This window comes from Mytilus galloprovincialis, chromosome 14 (genome assembly GCF_965363235.1).
Source record: "Mytilus galloprovincialis chromosome 14, xbMytGall1.hap1.1, whole genome shotgun sequence".
NCBI classification, from domain to species: domain Eukaryota; kingdom Metazoa; phylum Mollusca; class Bivalvia; order Mytilida; family Mytilidae; genus Mytilus; species Mytilus galloprovincialis.
This window is the reverse complement of record NC_134851.1, coordinates 19,658,159-19,682,082: the sequence shown is the minus strand read 5'-3', so window position 1 is coordinate 19,682,082 and position 23,924 is coordinate 19,658,159. Positions and strand designations below refer to the sequence as shown.

The 23,924-nt window shown below is 32.1% G+C and overlaps 1 protein-coding gene across 4 annotated transcripts in view; it reads right to left on the bottom strand.

The window, feature by feature from the left end:
- Window positions 1-12,145: 12,145 nt before the first annotated feature.
- The window catches only part of LOC143059760 (DNA topoisomerase 2-alpha-like), a 40,153-nt gene continuing 28,374 nt past the window's right edge, over window positions 12,146-23,924 (bottom strand). For 2 of the 4 annotated variants that reach the window (XM_076233315.1, XM_076233317.1), the window contains exons 24-33: window positions 23,707-23,790; window positions 22,099-22,296; window positions 21,557-21,734; window positions 19,683-19,865; window positions 18,771-18,963; window positions 17,181-17,269; window positions 16,633-16,758; window positions 15,043-15,171; window positions 13,709-13,905; window positions 12,146-13,072 (exon numbers count right to left, since the gene is read on the bottom strand). In XM_076233315.1, coding sequence (XP_076089430.1) covers window positions 12,932-13,072; window positions 13,709-13,905; window positions 15,043-15,171; window positions 16,633-16,758; window positions 17,181-17,269; window positions 18,771-18,963; window positions 19,683-19,865; window positions 21,557-21,734; window positions 22,099-22,296; window positions 23,707-23,790 — 1,518 coding nt within the window. In that variant the 3' untranslated portion in view covers window positions 12,146-12,931. The remainder of the gene's footprint in view (window positions 13,073-13,708; window positions 13,906-15,042; window positions 15,172-16,632; window positions 16,759-17,180; window positions 17,270-18,770; window positions 18,964-19,682; window positions 19,866-21,556; window positions 21,735-22,098; window positions 22,297-23,706; window positions 23,791-23,924) is intronic. The other 2 variants (XM_076233316.1, XM_076233318.1) reach the window with 2 other exon arrangements.

Genomic DNA, 23,924 nt, shown 5'->3' with positions numbered 1-23,924 from the left:
AGATGATGTTCTCTCACTAAATAATTCAAAATTTTGTGACTATGTGGAACGCATCTATCCAATCGAGCTAGAGATAAAGGATACTACAGATACAGTTAAGTCGGCCTCATATCTTGACTTACATCTAGAAATTGACACTGAGGGTCGATGGAAAACAAAACTTTACGACAAAAGAGATGATTTCAGCTTTCCAATTGTGAACTTTCCATTTCTAAGTAGCAACATTCCAGCAGCACCTGCATACGGGGTATATATCTCCCAATTGATACGATATTCCCGTGCTTGCATTTCCTATCATGATTTTCTTGATAGAGGGTTGCTGCTCACAAGGAAGCTATAAAACCAAGAGTTCCAAATGGTGAAGTTGAAATCATCTCTTCGTAAAAATTTTACGGACGCCATCACGAGTTGGTTGACCGTTATGGAATAACCGTTTCACAAATGATATCGGATATGTTCCTTACGTCGTAACTACAATCCCCTTCCCTTTCATGAATGTGACCTACCGAATTAGACTATTTACCGGATTTGTTATCACATAAGCAACACGACGGGTGCCACATGTGGAGCAGGATCTGCTTACCCTTCCGGAGCACCTGAGATCACCCCTAGTTTTTTGGTGGGGTTCGTGTTGTTTATTCTTTAGTTTTCTATGTTATGTCGTGTGTGCTGTTGTTTGTTTGTCTTTTTCATTTTTAGCCATGACATTGTCAGTTGTTTTAGATTTATGAGTTTGACTGTCCCTTTGGTATCTTTCGTTCCTCTTTTATTAAACTGATCAAAAGTCATAAAGTTTCCATCTTCCTGTAACAAGTCATTGATCAGCCAAACCCCCTTTTTAGCCCAATCTTTATATAAAATTGAATGGTTACAATCTTTATTTCATCATTTTTCCATAAAGGGCATGTATTAATTTGAGAGTTATTTTGTACATTTTTAAGATCTTGCCAAGCATCAAACACTTCTTTCCAAAATGGATTTTTTAACTTTTAATAAGGACCAAGAAACTGCATTTCCAAAAAATTCAAATTTTCTGAAAAGAGGAAAAGTTTCACCAGTTTTGAATTATTTCTAATAATTCTTCTTATCCAGGTTAACTTAAGACCTTTTATGTAGTTTTCAATATTTATCATTTTTAGTCCTCCTAAACAGTGTGGTTTGGTTAAGGTGTCTCTATTGTCTTTATCTTGTTTGTTATCCCAGATAAAGGAAAATATGTTTTCAGTAAATTCTTTAAGCTTTGTGCTATTTGGACTAGGTATGGACAGGAATAGATGGTTTAATTTTGATATTATAAGTGTTTTTATCACTGTTATTTTTCCAATTGGTGAGAGTATTTGATTAGTCCAAGTTTTTACAATGTTTTCGATTTCTTTCAACCTGGGGTTATAGTTTAAATTTTCAATTTCACTAATATCCACTGAGAAATTTATTACCAAGAAGTGTAAATCTGCTGGAACCCCACTCCAATCCCCACTTAACACACATAGTTTCTTGGCTAAACTTTTTCTTCCCAATCCAAACAACCTTGGTCTTGTCTAAGTTTATATTAAGACCTGATAAATCTGCATAGTTATCTAGAGTACGAAGAGATGCATCCAAAGATTCAGGTGATCCATCAAGTATAAGAGAGGTATCATCTGCATATTGTGAGATGAGATACTCTGAGTCATCTATAGTGATTCCTTTAACTTTGTCATTATTCCGTATAAGTATACCAAGTATTTCTGCACACAGTAAAAATATATAAGGTGACAGGGTATCCCCTTGTCGGCAGCCCCTTTGAATCTCAAAAAAATCTGAGAGATGGCAATTTTGAGTTACTGCAGATTGAATTTTGGTATAAAAAGTAGTGACCCAATGTTTAAAAGAAGGTCCAAAATTAAAAAAGTCTAATACATTTTCAATAAAACTCCCAAGAAATTGAACCAAACGCCTTTTCAAAATCAATAAGGAGGAGAATACCAGGTATATCATTTTCTTCAGTATACAATAAAATATCATAAATCAGTCTAGTATTTTCACCAATATATTTTCCAGGAATAAACCCTGTTTGATCATTACTTATTAAAAGTGATAAAAAAGACTTGAAACGCTCTGCGATACAGCTAGACCCAAGTTTATATATTGTGTTTAAAAGACTATTGGTCGCCAGTTTTTCATATATTGTTTTGGTTTATCTCCCTTTGGTATACAAGTAATTATCCCTCTTTTTTGGGATACTGACATTTCACCCATATTATACCCATAGTTGATTGATCTAAGAACAAATTTACCCAAATCTATCCAAAAGAATTTAAAAAACTCACTGGTGTACCCATCAGATCCTGGGCTTTTATTACTTTTCATTCTTTTAATAGCAGCTGTTAATTCTGAATAGGAGATGTTTCCCTCAAGGGTATCCCTTATTTCATTTGTTAACTTGGGAACGTCTAAAAATGGAATTTCCTTATTTATATCAACACTATTTATTGTATCTTTCTTTGAATATAAATCCTTATAGAAGTTTTTAGCTTCCAATAAAATATTTTCTTGTTTGTTTATTAAACAGCCTTCATTATTGACTAGTCTTGGAATTCTTTTCTTTACAAAGTTCTTAGTTTCTAAGTTGAAAAAATATTTTGAGGATCTTTCTCCTTCTTCTACCCATTTTATTTTTGAGCGTACATAATGACCACGCATTTTCTCGTGTCTTAAAATTTGTAATTCAGATTTCTTTTGATTGAGATCTTCAAGAGCTTCTGTGGTTTGTATATTTTCTTCTAATTTTTGAATTTTCATTTACTAAAGAATTTTCCAATTTCTTTTTTTCTTTTTTTTATATGATGCAAAGGAAATTGTTTACCCCTAATTTCTGTCATTAATGTTTTTAAGAACAGCTGATCATTTATTGTAAATTGAATATCTGAGCAATCAATTAAAGGTTGTCCCTTCTTGGCTGTTCTACATTTGTATGTACAAATCACATCATACCATGAGTATAATACAATAGCTATAACAGCAGTACAAACGCATAGGTCAACATATGCACACGTTGTTTTAATCCGAGAAAATGCAAGACTCTGATTAATCATAAATTTGAAGATGACCCAGATACAGAAACAACATCATGCATAAAAGTGCGCTTGCCACATATACTAAATAACATACATCATAAATATGTGGTTGTCACAAATAAGAAAAAATACTATATATTACAGTTTGCTTGCCATAATTACGAAAATATAATACATCATACATTTGTGCTTTCCACTGATACGGGAATAAATGTCTTACATTATAATGGAGTGCTTGTTATCTCGGAAGTCTGAACTGAATATATATTATTTTCAACATCGTCTCCCCTTTGATTTTCTTGTCGGTCTTTACAGATTAAACAACATGATTTGAGAACTTTAAATAGTTTCTGTCTAAAACGTACGTCAAAGAAGGCATATATAAATGGATTTGCAACATGGTTTAGAATATACGATCTTTCCACTATCTTCATAACACTAAATTCTATTGGACTAAGTTCAGGTTCATATATAACTTTAGAAAGTAGTTCATTGATATAAAGAGGTAAGTAGCTTAGAATAAAGACAATGCTAACAGCAAAAGAAATCTTTGTCATTTTATTTGACAGACCACATGGCATTGAAGTAACGTTCATTCCCGAGTTTTGTTTTGTTCCGAAAATACGCCGAACGATAATTTTCCTTCCTATCCGACCATAAATTACAAACAAAATGACAGCGTAAGTTAGAAACAAGCCTGTGAGACAGAAATTGTACACCTTCCAGTAAAATGGCGAATGTTTCCAAGTAACAGCGCAAATAGTTCCTGTAATATTATTTCTAAGCTGAATTTCTTCTAGAGGTTGTAAAACTGCAATCTGGAAAGTCGCTACGGCTATTCCTATAACAAAACAACAGAAGATGAAGTATTTGACATTGCTTGTGCTAATTTGTGGTTTAAACATCATGAAAAGTTGTCTGTATCTATGGAAAGCAATCAGCATCAACAAATGAGTGGAATACATAATACCAAAATCAAGAACTCCTGCTAATATTTGGCAGATCCATGTTATTTTGAACGTATAATAAAATAAAATTCTACAGATGTTAAACGGTATCCCAATAAGACAGAATAACAAATCTATGATTGCTATATTCAAAATAATTGTCCTGTAAACATTGGTCTTGTACGATCGGAAAATGACTATGACGAAGAAGTTTCCCGGAATTCCAATAGTTGCTAGTATTATGAGATATACCAATGGAGCTAACAGGTTTATCCTTACTTCATTATTAAATTCATCCAAAGTTCTAATTGTTTCATTTTCCATCTATACTCCAATGTTGTTGTTTGTTTTACATTGAACTTTTTAAACAATACATAAACGTCTTTTTAAAAACGAATTTTCACCACCAGTAAAAGAAACCAAGTTAAAAATCTGATGTTGTTCGTTTCCGTGGCTCTTAAGTAACGTTAACTTGATGTTGAATCATTCAAATTATGTAATCTATCAGTAAGCCATTATAACACATATGTATTGAGTATCGAATTGTATTCTACCTATTATTTACGTGGAATAGCAATCATTAAAGTAACCATTCATGTGTTGTAGGTTTATAATAGAACAAAGGACGATTCCGATAATTTCGTCTCCGGTCCCTAATTGATTTACTGAATTATCTATTGAAACTGGAAACCAGTTGTTGTCTGCTTTACAATCATATTTATTATTAAAAAAAATGTGTGCACGTCATGAATCATGAAAACGTACCACCTTCTCATATCTAGTCATTATATATGTGAGATATGGTCATTCATAGTTTTCGCAGTCAGGCAAAATAGTAAAAGAACTTAGTTACTTCAAGCATTAAATGGGCATTAGCTACGAGATATATAAAAAATGTGATTTTTTTTCTTGTTAAATAATTTATGAATTTAAAATAGTAAAAGAACAATTCGCTTTTAGAAGCCTGTTTTGTTCAATTTGCAAAATCAGTTAAATACATCGATGATGAATTATTCACTTGAAATCCGTATCCATGTGAACTTCAAATTAACCCCTAAGCTAAAAATGGGATACGCATGAAATATGCGTGTTCAGTTATGAACAGAAAAATAACGTCAACTTTGAAAGTGAAACGAGGGTAAACCATTTAAATGACTGATTCGATCCACAAAACGTAATCTTATATAGGTAAAAACGATGATTAACATAATTTTTAACGTATAATATGAAATCAAACAGACGTAGAAATATAATTCCACGAGTTCACTATCTATTCGTGTCTGTATCTATGTTTAATCAGGTTATGTATTACAGTCGGCAGTCTTCTGAGGTCATCTCGATGGTTAACATAATTAATTAGATGGCGTCTTGACTGAAATACACACAAAATGTTGATACATAACATAAAAGATCCCTTTAAGTTTTATTTTTTTATTTAAATTTTTTTATGATTTGGATATACATTTTAGTAGGTTAAAAATGAAACATGATGATTTGACTTAAATCGGTGAATATGAATTCGATAAACAATGCAATGATGGTATCGGTCACCCAATTTGTCATGTTGACTAAAACTTTTTTGTGTCGATTTTAGTTATTCTTCCTCATAACTCTGCTCGAACGGCTTTTTGTTGTTGTTGTTGTTGTTGTTGGGGGGGGGGGGGATGCTAGGAGCAACCCTTGTTAGCAAAGTGTGTATTAGTTGTGTTATATCAACACAATATAATGAGATAGAGGGTATACTAGTGTTGATAAATGCGAAGTTGAGAATTTGAAAATTGAAATAGTCATGCTGTCATATATTCTACTTATAATTCGTCCTGTCAATTTCAATATCACAGAAGAGATAAATATACAAATATAAAAAAGAAGATGTGGTATGATTGCCATTGAGACAACTATCCACAAAAGACCAAAATGACACAGAAATTAACAACTATAGGTCACCGTACGGCCTTCAATAATGAGCAAAGCCCATACCGCATAGTCAGCTATAAAAGGCCCCGATAAGACAATGTAAAACAATTCAAACGAGAAAACTAACGGCCTTATTTATGTACTAAAAAATGAACGAAAAACAAATATGTAACACATAAACAAACGACAGCATACATTCTATTTATGGTTGTATCCTTCATCTCAAGTTCACTGAAATCTATGAGATACAAGTACTAAACTGAAAAAAAATGATAAAAGACTTTGCGATATGAATTTTCCATGGAGTTCGGTATTTTTGTTATTTTACTTTCACCCTAACGCATTTTATTTTAATGAAATCAAAATCGAAAAACGGCAACATATAATTTTTCCCAAGTTAGTTTAATGAACATAAGATATATTATAATGAACTATAAGAAATATGTGTTTATTTTAGTATTCTAGGAAAACAAGGAACCCATACAAGTCCAGCAATAACATTAACGGTATCAATTTGACTGTCATTGAAATTTTGGCGGGAAAATGTGTTCTCTCGTTTTTTCATAGCATTATCCTAGACAAGTTAAAGATCTCAAAAACTATTAAAAAATAACAAGGGTTTTATAAGAGTTTTACAGATAAGTCTTATTATACATATAAAAGAATTGTCAAAAGAAAAATGGGGGTCAATGGGCAAATTTTTTAAGGCATTCAAATGGATAAAACCAGAGGATTCCAAAAAATCTGACAAAAATCCCAAAACATGACAAGCGAACATCCTGAAATGATTTTAGGACAAATTTAAGAGCCTTTTTCGCATATTTTATGTGTTTTCTATACACATTTTCATATATTTTGAAAAAAGATCAGAAAAATAATAATGCATTTATTTTTTTTTATTTTTTTTTTTTATAGTTTATAACGAACATATTTTATATATTCCAAATTTAAACAAATCTGTGACTTTAACAATTTACTCATTGCTATAGATAAAGGCAACAGTAGTATACCGCTGTTTGAAACTCATAAATCGATAGAAAAAAAAACAAATCCAGGTTACAAACTAAAACTGAGGGAAACGCATTAAATATAAGAGGAGAACAACGGCACAACATAATAATGTAACACACACAGAAACGAACTAAGCATTAGACAAAATCCGATGAGAATAACAAATATAACATCAAAACTAAATACATTAAGTTTAGATAGAAAAGTACCGTGACACTTCTTATAGTAATGTGAAGTCACACTCACATATAAGAGGAAACAAACAACACAACAGAAACACAACGTTAAAATGAAACACACACAGAAACGAACTATAATATAACAATAGGCCGTACGGTTATCTATGGTTGCTTACATGCAATTGGTTTTAACTCTGGTAGATAGTTATCTAAACAACAACAATTTATTGCATCGTTTCTCTTTAGTGCCATAGCTTAGATTGCATAGCGATTTGGTTAATTACAACATATATTTTCAAAATGCTTTGTACTCGCGCTCATTGACGTCAATACAAAAAACAATTTATCAATGAAAATCATATCTTCAATTTAAAGCTCATCAAATATTAATTCGTGTGTACTTTAGTACAGTGTGTTGATGTTCTGAATAGATTTGTATTCCATTTAGACTTTTATAACTGACAGTGTAGATGACTTGAAATTAATTGAAACATGAAGCTAAATTTAGCTTTTTATGGTATTTCCTAAATTGGGATAAGGATAAGGATACGGATTGTGTGTATTTAGAATTTTCTGAAACAAATTTTTTTATAAATAAGGAACATATCTCCCTCATGCAAAGCTAAGATTCCTGGCCTGCCTTTTAGTATATTTGTCCTCTTTAATTTATTAAAAGCTCCTCACTTTTTATTTTTTTTAATTAGCTTTGGAGTTACAAATATTTTGGCATTGATTATCACTGAAGAGACATTGATTGTCGAAATATACATCTGGTGCAGAAAAAAAGGTAAATATCGTTAAATTTGAAATGGCGACGAATGCATTTTTACCGAATACATATTATTACTCTTGTTTTTTATATGATTTTTTGCATCTGCTCTCGAATACAGTCATAAATGGCCTTTACCGCACACATCATTTGAATATGATTTGGTATTTAATACTCTTATTTGATTACTCCTCCATCTTTTTTGTTTTGAGTGCCATTTTTCAATCTTGAGTAGACGAAATCAATCTTATGTTTCGCGAAAAATCTGTTTTTATGATTGCAATAACTTTTCCTAAAGTAGATTTCTTACCTGATGGTCAGTGTTATGTGGAACTCGAGAGACATATTGTTTTCCTGTTCTACTGTGATCGTGTCTCTATTGTAAATGGGTCCACACAAGAATCCCGTTGTGACACTGAAATCCTTTAAGGGGTCTTTTTATAAACGATTTATTCTAAGTCAAAAACTCATACAAAATTTGAGATCATCCCCCAGTTGTGGTGGGGTTCATGTTGCTTAGTTTTTAGATTTCTATGTTGCGTCTTGTGTACTATTATTTGTCTGTTTTTCGTTTTCTTTATTAGCCATGGCGTTGTCAAGAAATTTTCACTATAGAAAAGGTTTTAATATAAAAAAGTGAGTTTCAAATGTGCAATAAAGGCAACAGTAGTATACCGCTGGTCAAAACTCATAAATCCATGGACAAAAAACAAAATCGGGATAACAAACTAAAACTGAGGGAAACGCATTAAATATAAGAGGAGAACAACGACACAACATTAAAATGTAACACACACACACACACACACACACAGAGAAAAGGACTAATCATTAAACAAAATCCTATGAGAATAACAAATATAACATCAAAACCAAATACATGTATTTGGGATAGATAAGTACCGTGACACGTCTTATAGTACTGTGAATACACACTCAAAAATAAGAGAAAACAAACGACACAACGGAAACACAACGTTAAAATGTAACACACACAGAAACGAACTATAATATAACAATGGCCATATTCCTGACTTGGTACAGGACATTTTTAAAGGTAAAAATGGTGGGTTGAACTTGGTTTTATGGCATGCCAAACCTGCCTCTTTTATAAGTTTTTTACACGAAATTTTATAGTACTAGTAAGCCATTGCAAATTTTAATTAGGGCATTATTCATTGGTTGTTTTCATCATTCGCATACAAGTGTTTCAAAACCAATTATCTTCTGAAATTGTCTTCAACTTTCGTTTAAAGGCTGAACAGTTTAAATGAGCTGGAGACCATCGCCTGATGATGCACCATGTTCGGCTATTTTTAAGTTCATGTGATTCGTTCAGTTACATGGACTTGGTTGGTATATTCAAAAATAATAGACGAAATTAAACATCAGTAAACTACTGGTTCCTGTAAATTACGTCAAAACACTAACATGACAATAGAACATTAGAGGTTCGATTAGTTTGCCGATTTTACACTAACATGACAATAGAACATTAGAGGTTCGATTAGTTTGCCGATTTTTACATACACCAAATCCATTATGAAGACAAAAATCAATGTCAGATAACAATTTGATAACGACCAGAACTACAACAGGAGCGAAACCAAGTAGTCAAAGGCTAATGAGTTTATAACAGAAAATGACATTTCCTGATTATGTATAACGCTATCTCTTCCTAAGAGAGTTTACTTCGCATTCACAATAGTTGTAGTTCAAGGGATTGATGTGAATTCTGTAACTACAGAAAATGATCTTTTGCTTATAATTTAATAGTATCTTCTATAATTAAAAAAGATTTTTTGGTGGTTATCACCTTTAAAGTAGTTGGCTATAAGCAAAAAGGATCTTTCTCTCGTTACTCTATCTGTGTATGGTTACAGCTTGATATGAGGTATTGGAGTAGGCATTAAAAAAACATTTTCCCCCTCCGAGACATGTATGTGTATGTATGTCTCAGACCCCACTAATATGTAGATATAAGATGATGTGGTATTAGTGCCAATAAGACAACTTTACATCCAAGTCGCAATTTGTTACAGTAAACCATTATAGGTCAAAATACAGTCTTTATTACGGAGCTTTGGATCACACCAAACTGCACCCTATAAAGGGCTCCAAAAATGTATTTAACCTTAAACTTTGTAACAGATATTATTAAGTATGGTTACGATTCGATAAAAGTATTAAGTTTTCACATACATTTATTTCTATTTTGTAGCTACTATGACATTGACCTTCGATGTAAGGAACTCAAAATAAATAGCGATCTCGTGTTCTAGTATGGTTATGTGATATAAAATGTTTACATCCTGACTGACCAATAATTATGATTAATTTACATACATTTTGATGAAGTACAAACATGTAGGATATTTACCTTAGATATTAATACTGACCTCAAATTTGTTTCCTCATAACATTATCCTGCATATCTTTCAGGCTACTTTAAGTAACTTCAACCTTCCCTTTCCATGCAGTGACCTAATGTATATTGTGTAGTGTATATCTTCATATCCAAGTTTGTGGTTTTGTATGCTTTAAGCCGCATTTCATCAATATTTGATATAAATACAGTCCATGGTTATCATAATCTAGGACTGTGTTTTTTATTATCTTGTTTAAAAAACTTATTAATGATTACATGCTTACTTAAACACCACTATGAGGGGCCTCTTTAGTAAATGTGACCTGTAACTTGGTGACCTCAAGAACCATAGATTTTTTTCTCTATATATACATGTATATGACCAAATGTCCTAGTATGGTTACAATGCGTTCAAAATACTGCAGGTAGCATCGAGAAATGAAAATGACTGGATAAAACTATAAACTCCATCTTTTTCAAGCAGTCACTGAACCATTAAAATGGACATATGAAAGACGGAAAATTCGTAACATAAGGTATTGGATTACAACATATAAATCATCTAGGTGATTTACCTTTTAGAAATATAAAGCTCTAGCTAAATAGTTTACTCTGCTGCACTGTAATTTCCAATTGCCTTGCTTTTAGTGACTTTTGTCCAGGCAATACAAAACTTTTTTTTTCAAGCCCTGTTGCACGTCATTACTCATTCTTTACTTTTATAAAGGAGTCAATCGATTTCAGTACGGTAAACTGTAAAATTGAGAATGGAAATGGGGAATGTGTCATTAAGACAACTCTACCAAAGAGCATTAAAACAGCACAAGGCCACCAATGGGGCCTTAACTCAGAGAGAAATCTGTCACAGCTGTGTACTAGTTCTGTGAAAATTAATGTCACTCTAAACTTCAAAACATATATACAAAATAAAACTAATAAAACAAACAAAGCAAGACAAATATAGATAAGAGGCCACTGACTTGGGACAGACGCAAACATGCTGTGTTGTTTAAAACATATTCAGTGAGATCTCAACCCTCCCCAAATACCTCTTGCCAATTCATACTAAACAAACACACAGAAATACACACAGTAAAACTCGGCTATAAATAAGTCCCAGTCTGACATCAGATTATATAACAGGAGAAACTAAGCAAAATGACAATGACAAATAAATCAACAAAGGACTACTAGCAGTTACTGACATGCCAGATACATTCATCAATTAAACTGATCGAAAGAATATGTCTTCATAATGTGAAAATCATTCACAATCCCTCCTGTTGGGTATTTTGTATCATATCATCATCAACTATATGAGAACAAAACCCATATCATGCCAAAAACTGGTTTTAGAGTAAATGGGTTTATTACGGATTTAAATAACTTGTGTGTGAATCAATATTAATTCTTAAATATGCCCTTTTAATGAATTGACAACAGTATTGTAACTATATACCTTCTTAATAAGTCTGTTTAAAGATTTGGTTAGCTTTTAAGATGAATGATAACATTTTTGTGCTTTGAATAGAATGTTACCATAAAAAATTTTAAGCGAAATACCTGAATGTGTAATGAATTCATGTGGATTTATATTTACAAATGATGAACTTGTTAAGATTATAAAACTAATAAAAGTTTAAGACTAGTTTGTAACAACGCAAATCACGGTGTAAATTTTTTTCAGCAGTACAGAAATTTCTTTCCTTGAAATCAAAAACTTTAAATACCCAAGCATATCAAACAAGTTGAGATATATGAGCACCATAAGATGTCAAGCTATCCAAAAGCCCCAAAAAGTCCTTACAAGGCTGTCAAAAGACAGTCCAGTCTTGGACTATATAATTTCAACTACTGTCATACATCATACTCTAAGTATAAAAAAAGACAAATAAAAAGATCTTTTAAGCCAGTTTTAATGGTACTTTTATGTTTAATGGCTTTAATGTTCACATCAATGTTACAAAATGATTGTTGACACACATTCCAGATTTATACATAATGAAAAGAAAGTGAAAGTAGATGATAAACAATGTGGGTAAAGTGAAAGTAGATGATAAACAATGTCGGTAAAGTGAAAGTAGACATAAGATGATAATGCAGTCTTTCAAAACAATTGTAATCACTTTCATTCAATAGACTCAGACAAACAAAATCGTTATAGATTATGCAATGTTCACACCTTAAAATTATCAATTTCCTATGAATGAATACTTGCACATTTAGCTTGCTGTTTAGTGTTGAATATTTAATGTTATTGATAAATTGACTATTTACAACCTTGTCATTTGTCATTGTATGATCATCACAAAATATGTTGACTTTTTTTATAACAATATATTACAATACAATGTAAAAATGATATTTGTTTTCATTAAAAATTAAACAAGTACAATAAAATTAAAAAAAATTGGATGACAATAAAATTTTCCTTTTAGAAAAAAATCATATACAAATATACAATAAATACACTCAAACTTCACTGTAACCTTCGTCATTTTGGCAACTATATATTACCAGTACACAAATATTAAGCATTTCAGTGTTCAGTTTCAACTGGCTTCACTCCTATTGAAATCTATACCTATCTCACCAGAAATTGTCCCAAGTTTTGATGAATATTACATCTTCAGGAAGTATTAACTCCATATATATTTTTCTGTATTCAATTAACAGTTTTAGGGTCAAAAATCTTCTTCTTCATCAGAAAATGTATATTTAACAGTGTTTCTTGATCTGCCAGTTGTTGCCCTTGGTACATATTCAGTACTTATGTCTGCATCATCAAAGCCAAAGTCATCATCATCACTTTCTGTCTTCTTTTTCTAGTAAAATTAAAAAAATCTTATCAAAATTAAACTGACAAAATATCATTTCCAGGGCCATTTTATGAGGGTCTGGAATAGGGGTTGTTGTCATTTCTGTCTGCTTAAACAATTGAGCTTTTTTTTAAATTCTTTATTTTTTTGGTCATTTTTCTTGGTGATTTTTTTCCGTTGCCTGTTTTCTCTATTATGATAAACCCATCCAGACACTCTTATGTTGTTATGGACATCAAAAAATTCTGCATGGGTGATATTTTAACAAACAAGCTTTCTTAACAAACACTTCTACTGCAATCAAGCAGTATTTATACCAATTAAGAAATTTAAAACTTATGTTGTTGTAAACAGGACAATAAAGTGCAGTTCTCTATTGCAGATAAATTGAACAATATTCCTTTGACTTCTTATTTGATACACTTATAACACAGAGAAAGAGAATTTCAAGATTTTTGTCAATTAGTCTGTTTTCCTGTATATTGGCGTTTGTTTTTGTAGCAGTTCAGTGTTTCTGGTTTTTTTCTCCTAAAGATGATGTGTTTCCCTCGGAATTGGTTTGTGACCCGGTTTATTTTTGGCTTTATTGCTTTATGACAATTGAAGAGTATTATACTACTGTTGCCTTTATCTATCCCTTACCTTGGCTGCTGGTTTCTTTTCAGCCATAAATTCATCCTCTGAGACATCCGAGTCCGAGAATGCTGCCTTTTTAGGTCTTTTTGCCACATTCTTTTTCTTAGGCTTCACATCATCATCGTCATCATCCATATCTGAGCTACTTTTCTTTTTGGGTGGTGCCTTTGGTTTTCTTGGCTTTTTCTCTTTTGGAGCTTTTTCTGCAAAGATACAAAAATCAGTTTTATAAATAATTCATCAGAAGATTCATGCTGTTGTTTCTATAATATATCATTAGGGCTATTCCATTAAAATGTATGTGGGAGGTTAGAAAGGGAAGTTTAATTGTTGAATGTGGGTCATGGGTCTTTTTTCAGTTTGCATCTATTACCATAACGTAAAATTATCTAAAAATTGACTCATGGTTGCAGGGAATTCCATTCCTACCTCCCACATACATGGAATAGCACTTTAAAAAAAAAAAAAAAAAAAAGGTATGGTGAAAATTAAGAGACTATCTTTTACATAAAGGCAACAGTAGTATACTGCTGCTCAAAATTCATAAATCGATAGAGAAAAAAAATCCAATTTTCAAATGTGAATTTGATTTATAAATAAATAGGGTGATAAAGACAGGTCACTTTAATTAGCCTCAGAATTATTTTTTTGTAATGGGACTCAATGTCATAATAGATTGATGAGTTGTGTATGCACTGCTTTCACCACTCTCAGCTATTTCATGGGATCAGTTCTTATTGGTGGAGGAATCAGACAGAACCACTGACCTTATGCAGGGCAATCTCAGTCAATGATTGCAACTTGTCAAAAGGAATTTCAAACTTACAATCTGAGTGCTGACAGGCTAGTGATTGCTGTAGATGAACTATTTTGATTACTAGACCACCAAAACCACTCATAATAATTGGACACAACAAATGTAAGTAACAATAGTTAAAATAGAAATTTTGTGATAACAAAAAGTAATAACAATAGTAAATATTGAAATTTTGTGATAACAAAAAGTAACAATGGTAAAAACTGAAATTGTGTGACATAAAACTAACAATGGTAAATATTGAAATTTTGTGATAACTTAAGTAACATTGGTAAATAATGAAATTTTATAATAACAAAAAAAAAAACATGGAAAAATTTTAAATTTTGTGATAACTAAAGTAACAATGGTAAATACTGAAAGTTTGTGATAACAAAAAGTAACAATGGTAAATTCAGATATTTTGAAATAACAAAAAGTAACATTGGTAAAAATTGAAGTGTTGAGATAACAAAAAGTAACAATGGTAAGTATTGAGATTTTGAGATAACAAAAGATAACAATAAATCATGCAGAACCACACCTTGGATAGGGAAATCTTCGTCAGAGTCATCAATCATGAGAGGTTTAGCTGCCTTGGATGACAGTAACTTAGTTTTTTTAGCAGCTGGTTTTGTGAAAGCATCAGAGATCGACGGCTGTTTTGGATCTACTGATTAATGGAAATAAATAATGAAAAGAAATGATATGTGATAGATGCTATACAGATATTTGTCATGCAGTATACTTTTCTGCCTTAAACGTACATTTTGAGTTCTTCTTATACACATATGTACCAATGACCAGATATAAATATTTTTTTAAGGCTTATCCAAATAAAATAACTAAAAGTGAGAGTTGACAGTCAAATCTCTTGATCTAGCAACAACTGGTGATGGATGACAGGTCTATATACAAGTTAAATACACTCAGTATGAGGACATGTTAATGTGATATGAAGTATGTATTCTGCAGTATACTAGACAGACACAATGAACTAAATTTGTAGTCATAAATACTTTGAGATGGAGAATATATATATGTATATATTCAGAATTTCCCTTTTCTTTTTTAATCATATCAGGGGGTATTTTCTCAGAAAATATACTGCATATAATGACCTCCCAATCCCTCCATTTTTTAATTAATAAAACACAGATTTAGACACTGGAACATTAACCAATTATACTATGGATTCAATATTATTCGTTAGATACCTATTTTCAGGGATTTCATTGGAATAAGGGCTATTCCAGAAAAAAATGTAGGGTGGGGTGGTCGGATGTTTGAAGGCACATTGTATTAATACATGGGTGATGGGTATCAGAGCAACTTTTCACACTATAATGCACTATAATTTTCAATTACAATTGTCTGGGTGGCAGGTGCTGAAAAAAAACTGCCTTCCAACCCCCCCCCCCCCCCCCCTTTATACATTTTTTTCTGGAATAGTCCTAAGTAAATGATATATAATTTTCAATACATTAGTATGCAGAGTTTAAAAAAAAATGAACAAAATATTAAAAATGAACAAAATATTAAAATAAATGAATCCAGTAAAAATTGGTGGCATCTGAGAGATATTTGAATCTGGCACCTATATAAATTAACTCATCATAGATACCAGGACTAAATTTTGTATATAAGCCAGACGCACGTTTCATCTATAAAAGACTCATCAGTGAGGCTCAAATCCAAAAAAGTTAAAAAGGCCAAATAAAGTACGAAGTTGAAGAGCATTGAGGACCAAAATTCCTAAAAGTTTTGCCAAATACAGCTAAGGTAATCTAAGCCTGAGGTAGAAAAGCCTTACTTAGTATGTCAAAAATTCTAAATTTGGTTAACAGTTAATTTATAAATATAACCATATCAATGATAATTCATGTCAGCACAAAGTGCTGACTACTGGGCTGGTGATACCCGATAAAAGACAGCAGTAAAAAAATTAAGAAAAAAAATATTAAAAAAAAGTTATGCATAATTCTAAATAGGTTCATCTAAATTTATTTTTTTAGGATTCAGCATATAATAAAATGTCCATGGATGTTTCTGAAAATATGCTTTCAAAGATAATATTCCTCCTCTTGTATAGACTTTATTTTTCCCGATCACAAAATTTTAATAGAGCACTCACCTTTCTTTGCAGCAGGGGCTTTCTTCTTAGGAGGTGCTTTTGTTTTAGCAGCTGGTTTACTGACTGGTGCCTTGTTTACCTGTAATTCATTGTCACTACCACTGTCTAATGTAACTGGCTGAGATTCTACAATAGAAACTATTATCATAACAAGACTTTTTACCAAAATAATACTGGCTGAATCAAAGTTCATTAATTAACAATGGTCAAGCTCAAAAGCTTGCAGAAAAGTATAACACGTAATGACCAAAACAGTGTGCCATCAAATGTTTCTAGAAATATTTTCATATAACAAATTAGAAGATGTGGTATGATTGCCAAAGAGACAACTCTTAACCACAGACCAAATGGCATTGAAGTTGACAACTATAGGTCAATGTACGACCTTCAGTAATGTCAGAGCAAAACCTATACCACATGTAAGCTATAAAAGGCCCCAAAATGACAAAGTTCATAATACATAGTGTTCAAAGTAAATGTTGATTCCGAAGTGTTTAGGTAAAACTTTTATCAGACATACATTTGTGTGTGAATAAAAGCATATTTACCTGTTTCTTTCTTTGTTCCCATCATTTTATCCCAGGCATCATCTTCATCTGATGAAATGGCAGGTTTGAGTTTAGGTTTAGATACTTTTCTGTAAATAAAATTCAAAATATATCACAGTTCGACATTTTTTCAGATGGGTGGTTACTTTGAAAATATTGACAAAAGTATTACTTTTATTAGTTACAGAAAAAATGAAAAAAAAGGCAAAATTTTAATGAAGGAAATTGAAAAATATACAATTTTTGGGGGATGAAGATATCTGTAGATATAAATGTAGGCTTATAAATCAATTTAAACAGCAACATAGAAATGTAATTTGACAGCTACAGGTATTTTGCAAATGACAAGAAAATTATACAAGAGTGCACACACTGAAATGTCTCGCCTTCTTTACTAATCATTGATATTATATGTTGATACTCCTAAATATAAAGCTTTATTACGACTGTCACATAAACTTAATATGAACCATGAAATTGAGGTCAGGGTCAGTTGAACCATATGCCAGGCAGACATGTACAGCTAACAATGCTTCCATACAACAAATATAGTTGACCTATTGCTTATAGTTTAAGAAAATAGACCAAAACACAAAAACTTAACACTGAGCAATGAACCATGAAAACCAGGTCAAGGTCAAATAAAACCTGCACGACTGACATATAGATCATAAAATATTTCCATACATCAAATATAGTTCACCTATGACATATAGTATTAAATAAAAAGACCAAAACTCAAAAACTTAACTTTGACCACTGAACCATGAAAATGAGGTCAAGGTCAGATGACATCTGCCCGCTAGACATGTACACCTTACAATCATTCCATACAACAAATATAGTAAACCTATTGCATAAAGTATGAGAAAAACAGACCAAAACACAAAAACTTAACTATAACCACTGAACCATGAAAATGAGGTCAAGGTCAGATAACATCTGCCCGCTAGACATGTACACCTTACAATCATTCCATACAACAAATATAGTAAACCTATTGCATAAAGTATGAGAAAAACAGACCAAAACACAAAAACTTAACTATAACCACTGAACCATGAAAATGAGGTCAAGGTCAGATGACACCTGCCAGTTGGACATGTACACCTTACAGTCCTTCCATACACCGAATATACTAGACCTATTGCTTATAGTATCTGAGATATGGACTTGACCACCAAAACTTAACCTTGTTCACTGATCCATGAAATGAGGTCGAGGTCAAGTGAAAACTGTCTGACGGGCATGAGGACCTTGCAAGGTACGCACATACAAAATATAGTTATCCTATTACTTACAGTAAGAGAGAATTTAACATTACAAAAAATCTGAACTTTTTTTTCAAGTGGTCACTGAACCATGAAAATGAGGTCAAGGACAATGGACATGTGACTGACGGAAACTTCGTAACATGAGGCATCTATATACAAAATATGAAGCATCCAGGTCTTCCACCTTCTAAAATATATAGCTTTTAAGAAGTGAGCTAACACCGCCGCCGCCGCCGGATCACTATCCCTATGTCGAGCTTTCTGCAACAAAAGTTGCAGGCTCGACAAAAACAACACACAGGTCACAACAACCTACTTGGGTGGTGGTTTAGCAGTGAAGTCATCATCATCATCATCCTCACTAGCACCAAAATCATTGTCTGATATCTTCTCTGGCTCATATCCACCATTTTCTAAGTTTGTTGGTTTAAAGGTATCATCCACGCCATCATCAGACTTTATTGCTTCCTCATCAGAATCAGACTTGAAGTGGGTCTGTGCTTTACGAGCTGTAAATATCAAGATAATTAAAACGAAAGTAAAACAGATTATTTCCCTTCCTTCTCAAAAGTGTTAAACTAGAACTTCCATATCATTGACAGTAACAAATAACTATTTTAAGGGAGGTTCCATTAAACAGATGTAGTCGGTCATACAACATAAACCCTGAACAATCAGACTTTCTACCAATATATTTTCGTATTAAATGGACATAAAATCAAAAATGGCCAACAACCCTGAGTAAGAACTTAAAATTACTGTATTAGGTCAGAAGAGCACAAGCTAAGGAACAAAATAGGCTGAAATTATTGAATATTAGTACATCCTTAATGACATTTGACTGTCAGAGATTGATTGACAGAGAAATTTATTCCCCTCTGCTTTATGATAGTTATCTCCTGTTTGTTATACTTAGGTTCTGCAGAAATAATATTATTAATTTGCATCTACAGTGTAACTGGTCTAATCAAACTGACACCTGAGTAATCCAACATCCTGCTTCAACCAACACATTTTCATGGTCCCAAAATATGCCAATCCTTGCTGAAAAAAAACGAGTATTCCCACACCCTGCTTAATCTGACATTTTTTTCTGGTCCCCCAGCGTGTCGGGATTACCCAGCTCTTGAAAAAAGAGTATGATACTAATACTGTACTAATTAAAATATTCAGAAATGATTTAGAACTGCAAAAGAAAAGAGCAAAGACAAAAAAATGTAAATCATACCAGCAGCTCTTTTAGGCATTCTGATTTCTGTCTTTACAGATTCTAAGAAGCTTCCATCCATATCATCATCCGATATATCGTCCTCCGAAGCATCAGAATCATCAGACCAGGGGTTCTTCTTCTTCCCTCCTTTCTTTTTCTTTGGTGATCCGGATGAGTCGATATCTTTTGGCTTCCGTGGGGCTTTAAAATAAAGAAAAAAACATTTACAGGATTGTATGGTATATAAGGAAATTTTGGGGGTTGGCATTTTACAAGGAAAGTTAGTCTGATGTGAACATTTATTTCTTTATTCAAAAGCACTATGCAAGGTAATGAAACATGAATAATGAACACAGGGTTATGACCTTAACTACTAACAAAACCAGTAAACAGTTTATAGTAAAAAACTATTTTAAATCCTTCCCGAGTACCTGAGATCACCTATAGTTTTTGGACGGGTTTGTGTTGATAAGTCTTTAGTTTTCTATACAGTAGACTCCGGCCAATCGGATACCCAAAATGTCAGCTAAAAATATCCGATTGTCCGATATATTCAATTAGCCGATGAACGTATATTCCTCCAAGTTTTTTTTCAATATTGACAGGCACAACCCTAAGATACCAATAGCTATTATAGCTGCTTTATTAATGGAAATTTGTAACTAATCTCAATGTTTTTTCAGGTACAAGTTCGGATAATTCGATTGATTGAGTAAATAGATCGATCAGTTGATTATAATGTATTTTGTTTATCTGTCAGTCTATTGATTTTTTAATTATGTGTTGATTATCTGAATAAAATATGTACCTCTTAAATAATGAGACTTGTTGTTTTTGCGTGATTTGTTTCATTTGTGTGTTAAAACAGGTAAAAGTTAAAAATAACTATGAATTCTCGGAAGTAGGCCACAGGTAAATCTATTAATAGCTACGAATTCTCTAAACTATAATCGAACTCGGATCTAATTTTCTAGTTTTTTTATTTATGAAACACATTTCCAATTTCGAGTAATACAACTATTTTTATGATTATAAAATTGGACATCAAGATGAGTAAAATTAATTTGCTTTTCTATCTTATCTGTCGTGGCTCAAAATAAAAGGCTGAATATTATGTAAATTAGGAAAATGGCGTACGTGTGTACAAGTTACATAATTCTATTTCACCTGGGATATGCTATTGACACACGAATCCTTATTTTTACACGGGACTTCTATATATATTTTAATAAATTGTTGAGAAAGAGGTACATTTCATTCATATTTAATAAACATTGATGAACATCACGCACAGTTTATCATTTCTGTCGTGTCCTTGTTTGTGAAGTAAATGATAACGACCACATTTGGATAAACACATAACAAACACATCTAAGGCAAAATATAATATCAGATTCATAAAATAAACAAGACAACAAGAAAAAATATGTTTTATTTGTCTATAAAAGATCGTTTTTATTAATAAAATGAAACATTTCTGTACAGAAGTTTTCTTAAACTTCGTAATGGCGCAACTTCCGGCTTCATTTTCTGTGAAGAAAAATACGAAATTATTTCAAAATATTCGATTGTACATGGTTTTCACACATTTTTCATGAATATTCCTATCCAATTAGCCGATATATTCTAATAACCGATATTCGATTTTCCGATGTATTTTGACTGAAATGTATAGGGAATGGTTCGGTGTTTTGAAATAATATTACAATAGCCGATATATTCGTTTAACCGATATCCGATTAGGTGGAGTCTACTGTATTGTGTTTTGTGTACTATTGTTTGTCTGTTGTTCTTTTTCTTTTTTTTGTCATGACAATTGTCAGTTTATTTTAAGACTTGAGAGTTTAATGTCCCTTTGGTATCTTTTGCAGAGGTCAGAGCATTCTAGTTACCTCTCTTTTTCTTTTCCTTGGGAGCAGCTTTCTCTGCACTTGACAATTCATCCAACACTTTATTGTCTTTGTCTTTTTTCTTCAGTCTGTCAAACAAACTCATAGGTTCTGGTTCTTCTTCGTCCACCTCTTCCTTCTTAATAAAATCATCATTAAGGTTCTTCCCTTCTTTCTTCATCTGGAATTGAGAAAATCTTTTATAATAGTACACACAGCTTGGTATAAACTATGCACAATGAACTTCTAATCATAAATATTAACAAACAAATGTATTTTTCTAGCATAACATGAAGTAGGTTTGCATTTCAATTTTCCCAAATGTTTAAAATTGGAATCAAATACCTGATGATGAGGATGAAATGATTCCGGTTTAATTTCCTTCCCCTTCTTACCACAGAGAACCATGTGAATTTTCATATACTGTGGATTATTACTGATGATATCCCGATTACTGTGTAGTTTACTATTAGTAATTTTATACATGATAAACAAAATATATCTATTAAATATTAAAATAATCATCAATGGAAATATTTGTTTACCTTATCCCTGATCTTCTTTGCAGCTGCGGCTTGGACTTTATTACGGATGGCGGAGTCTATCATAGGTACAACACGCCTACCCATTGGTGAAGGCATTGTCTGTAACTGCATGACCTTTCTAGGTTTCACCTTGCCTTTTACTTTCACTGTTTTATTAGAAGACACCTGTTCATCTTCTATTTCTTTCTGCTCTACTTCCTGTATAAAGTATAAGAATCTGCTGTTTCAGAATCTAATGCATTCTGGGTAATATTTTCTAAAGAGTACACCAAAACATTGCGATTGGTTTAAAACGTTTTAAACAATGGAAATCCATCCAATGACGTAACATTATTTTCATTTTTGGTGTACCATAGATGCCAACCCCCTTTTGACACAATCAGTAACAAACTATCAAATATTTCGTATTTTTGAAAAGTTTTCAGTAATCATTAAAAAACGTGCATTTACCAATAAAAATTACTGACGAGTGGTTGCATAGTGATGTGCACTAAAATGTGTTGTTTAACATGTTGTCTGTAGTATGTATTCCATTCATTTATTGTTCAGATGTTCTCGACTCGAACATTTTCGTTTTGTCAAGGAGAAGTAGAGAAAGGGGGAAAGCTACTTCATAAAATGCAAGTTTGCCTCTTCGGAAGTCAGTTAGTTACCCAATAATAGGTCGATAACTCCCGAGAAACCAGAAGCATTACATTGGCATTTTCTAAATACCGGACTAGGAGGGAGAGGTAATGATTTAAATCCATGTTTTACAAAATTAAACGGCGATGATTTGGAATCCGTAACTATTCGATTTTCATTGTAATAGCGTAGTTTTGATCGCAAAATCGGAAAAAATACGGAAAAATCGTAATGGTTGGCATCTATGGTGTACGAACAATGAGATTACCCAGAGTCCTTAAGATTCTGAAAAGGCGAATAGTAGATAGATGGTACTGTCAATTTTATTATATGTTATTTAGACAGTTATCTTCTGCTCACTTCCCTAGATTTCAATGAAATTTAATCTGTATAATGCAGCTATATTATGTCTAACATTCTTTGTTCAATTCATTGTAACATCAAGCCACTATAGTTTCTGACAGTATTTAGGAACAAAGCTGTTGGCAAAAACACTGAACACTTTTTCATCAGACGATTTTGTGCATTTATTTTTGGGATTGTTCAACAGAAATAAATAATTCCAAATCAAAAAAAATATTGTATATCAATAATCCTAAAACTTCTGCCTTGTGTATATTCTTATGTATTGGATCTTTTATGGTTTTTTAAATTTTAGTTCATTTACATGTATATTTTCTTTTTTAGTTGAGTATGTCTTCATTTTTTTACTGAACTAGTACACATTTTTGTTTAGGGTTCAGCGGAAACCTGCCTTCCAGATGGGGAATTTTCTCGCCCTGTTGAAGACAAGTTGGTGGCCATTGGCTGTATTCTGCACTTTGTTCAATTTTTGTCTCTGACATGTTCCTCACGTCCATTCTCAATTTTATTCTTGAATGTAAACTGAAAGACTAAATGATGAAAATGATAAAGTAAAATATCTCCATAGATATGGAACTCAATCCGTTTTTTTTTTTTTTGCATTGTTGTACATTTACTTACATCTAGTGTTTTCAGGAACAATTCTAGATCGTCCTCCCACAAATTCTTGTCTGTTTTTAACTTCAACTTTTCTAGCTCGTCTTTCTGCAATAATATCAAATTTTAGCTACACCAATTCTTTTACACCAAAAAACCAAACAATTCAAAATGAATACATAAATAGTCATACACAATAGTTATTCATTAATATCCATAATAAGTTTGTTTTTATAGTTTAA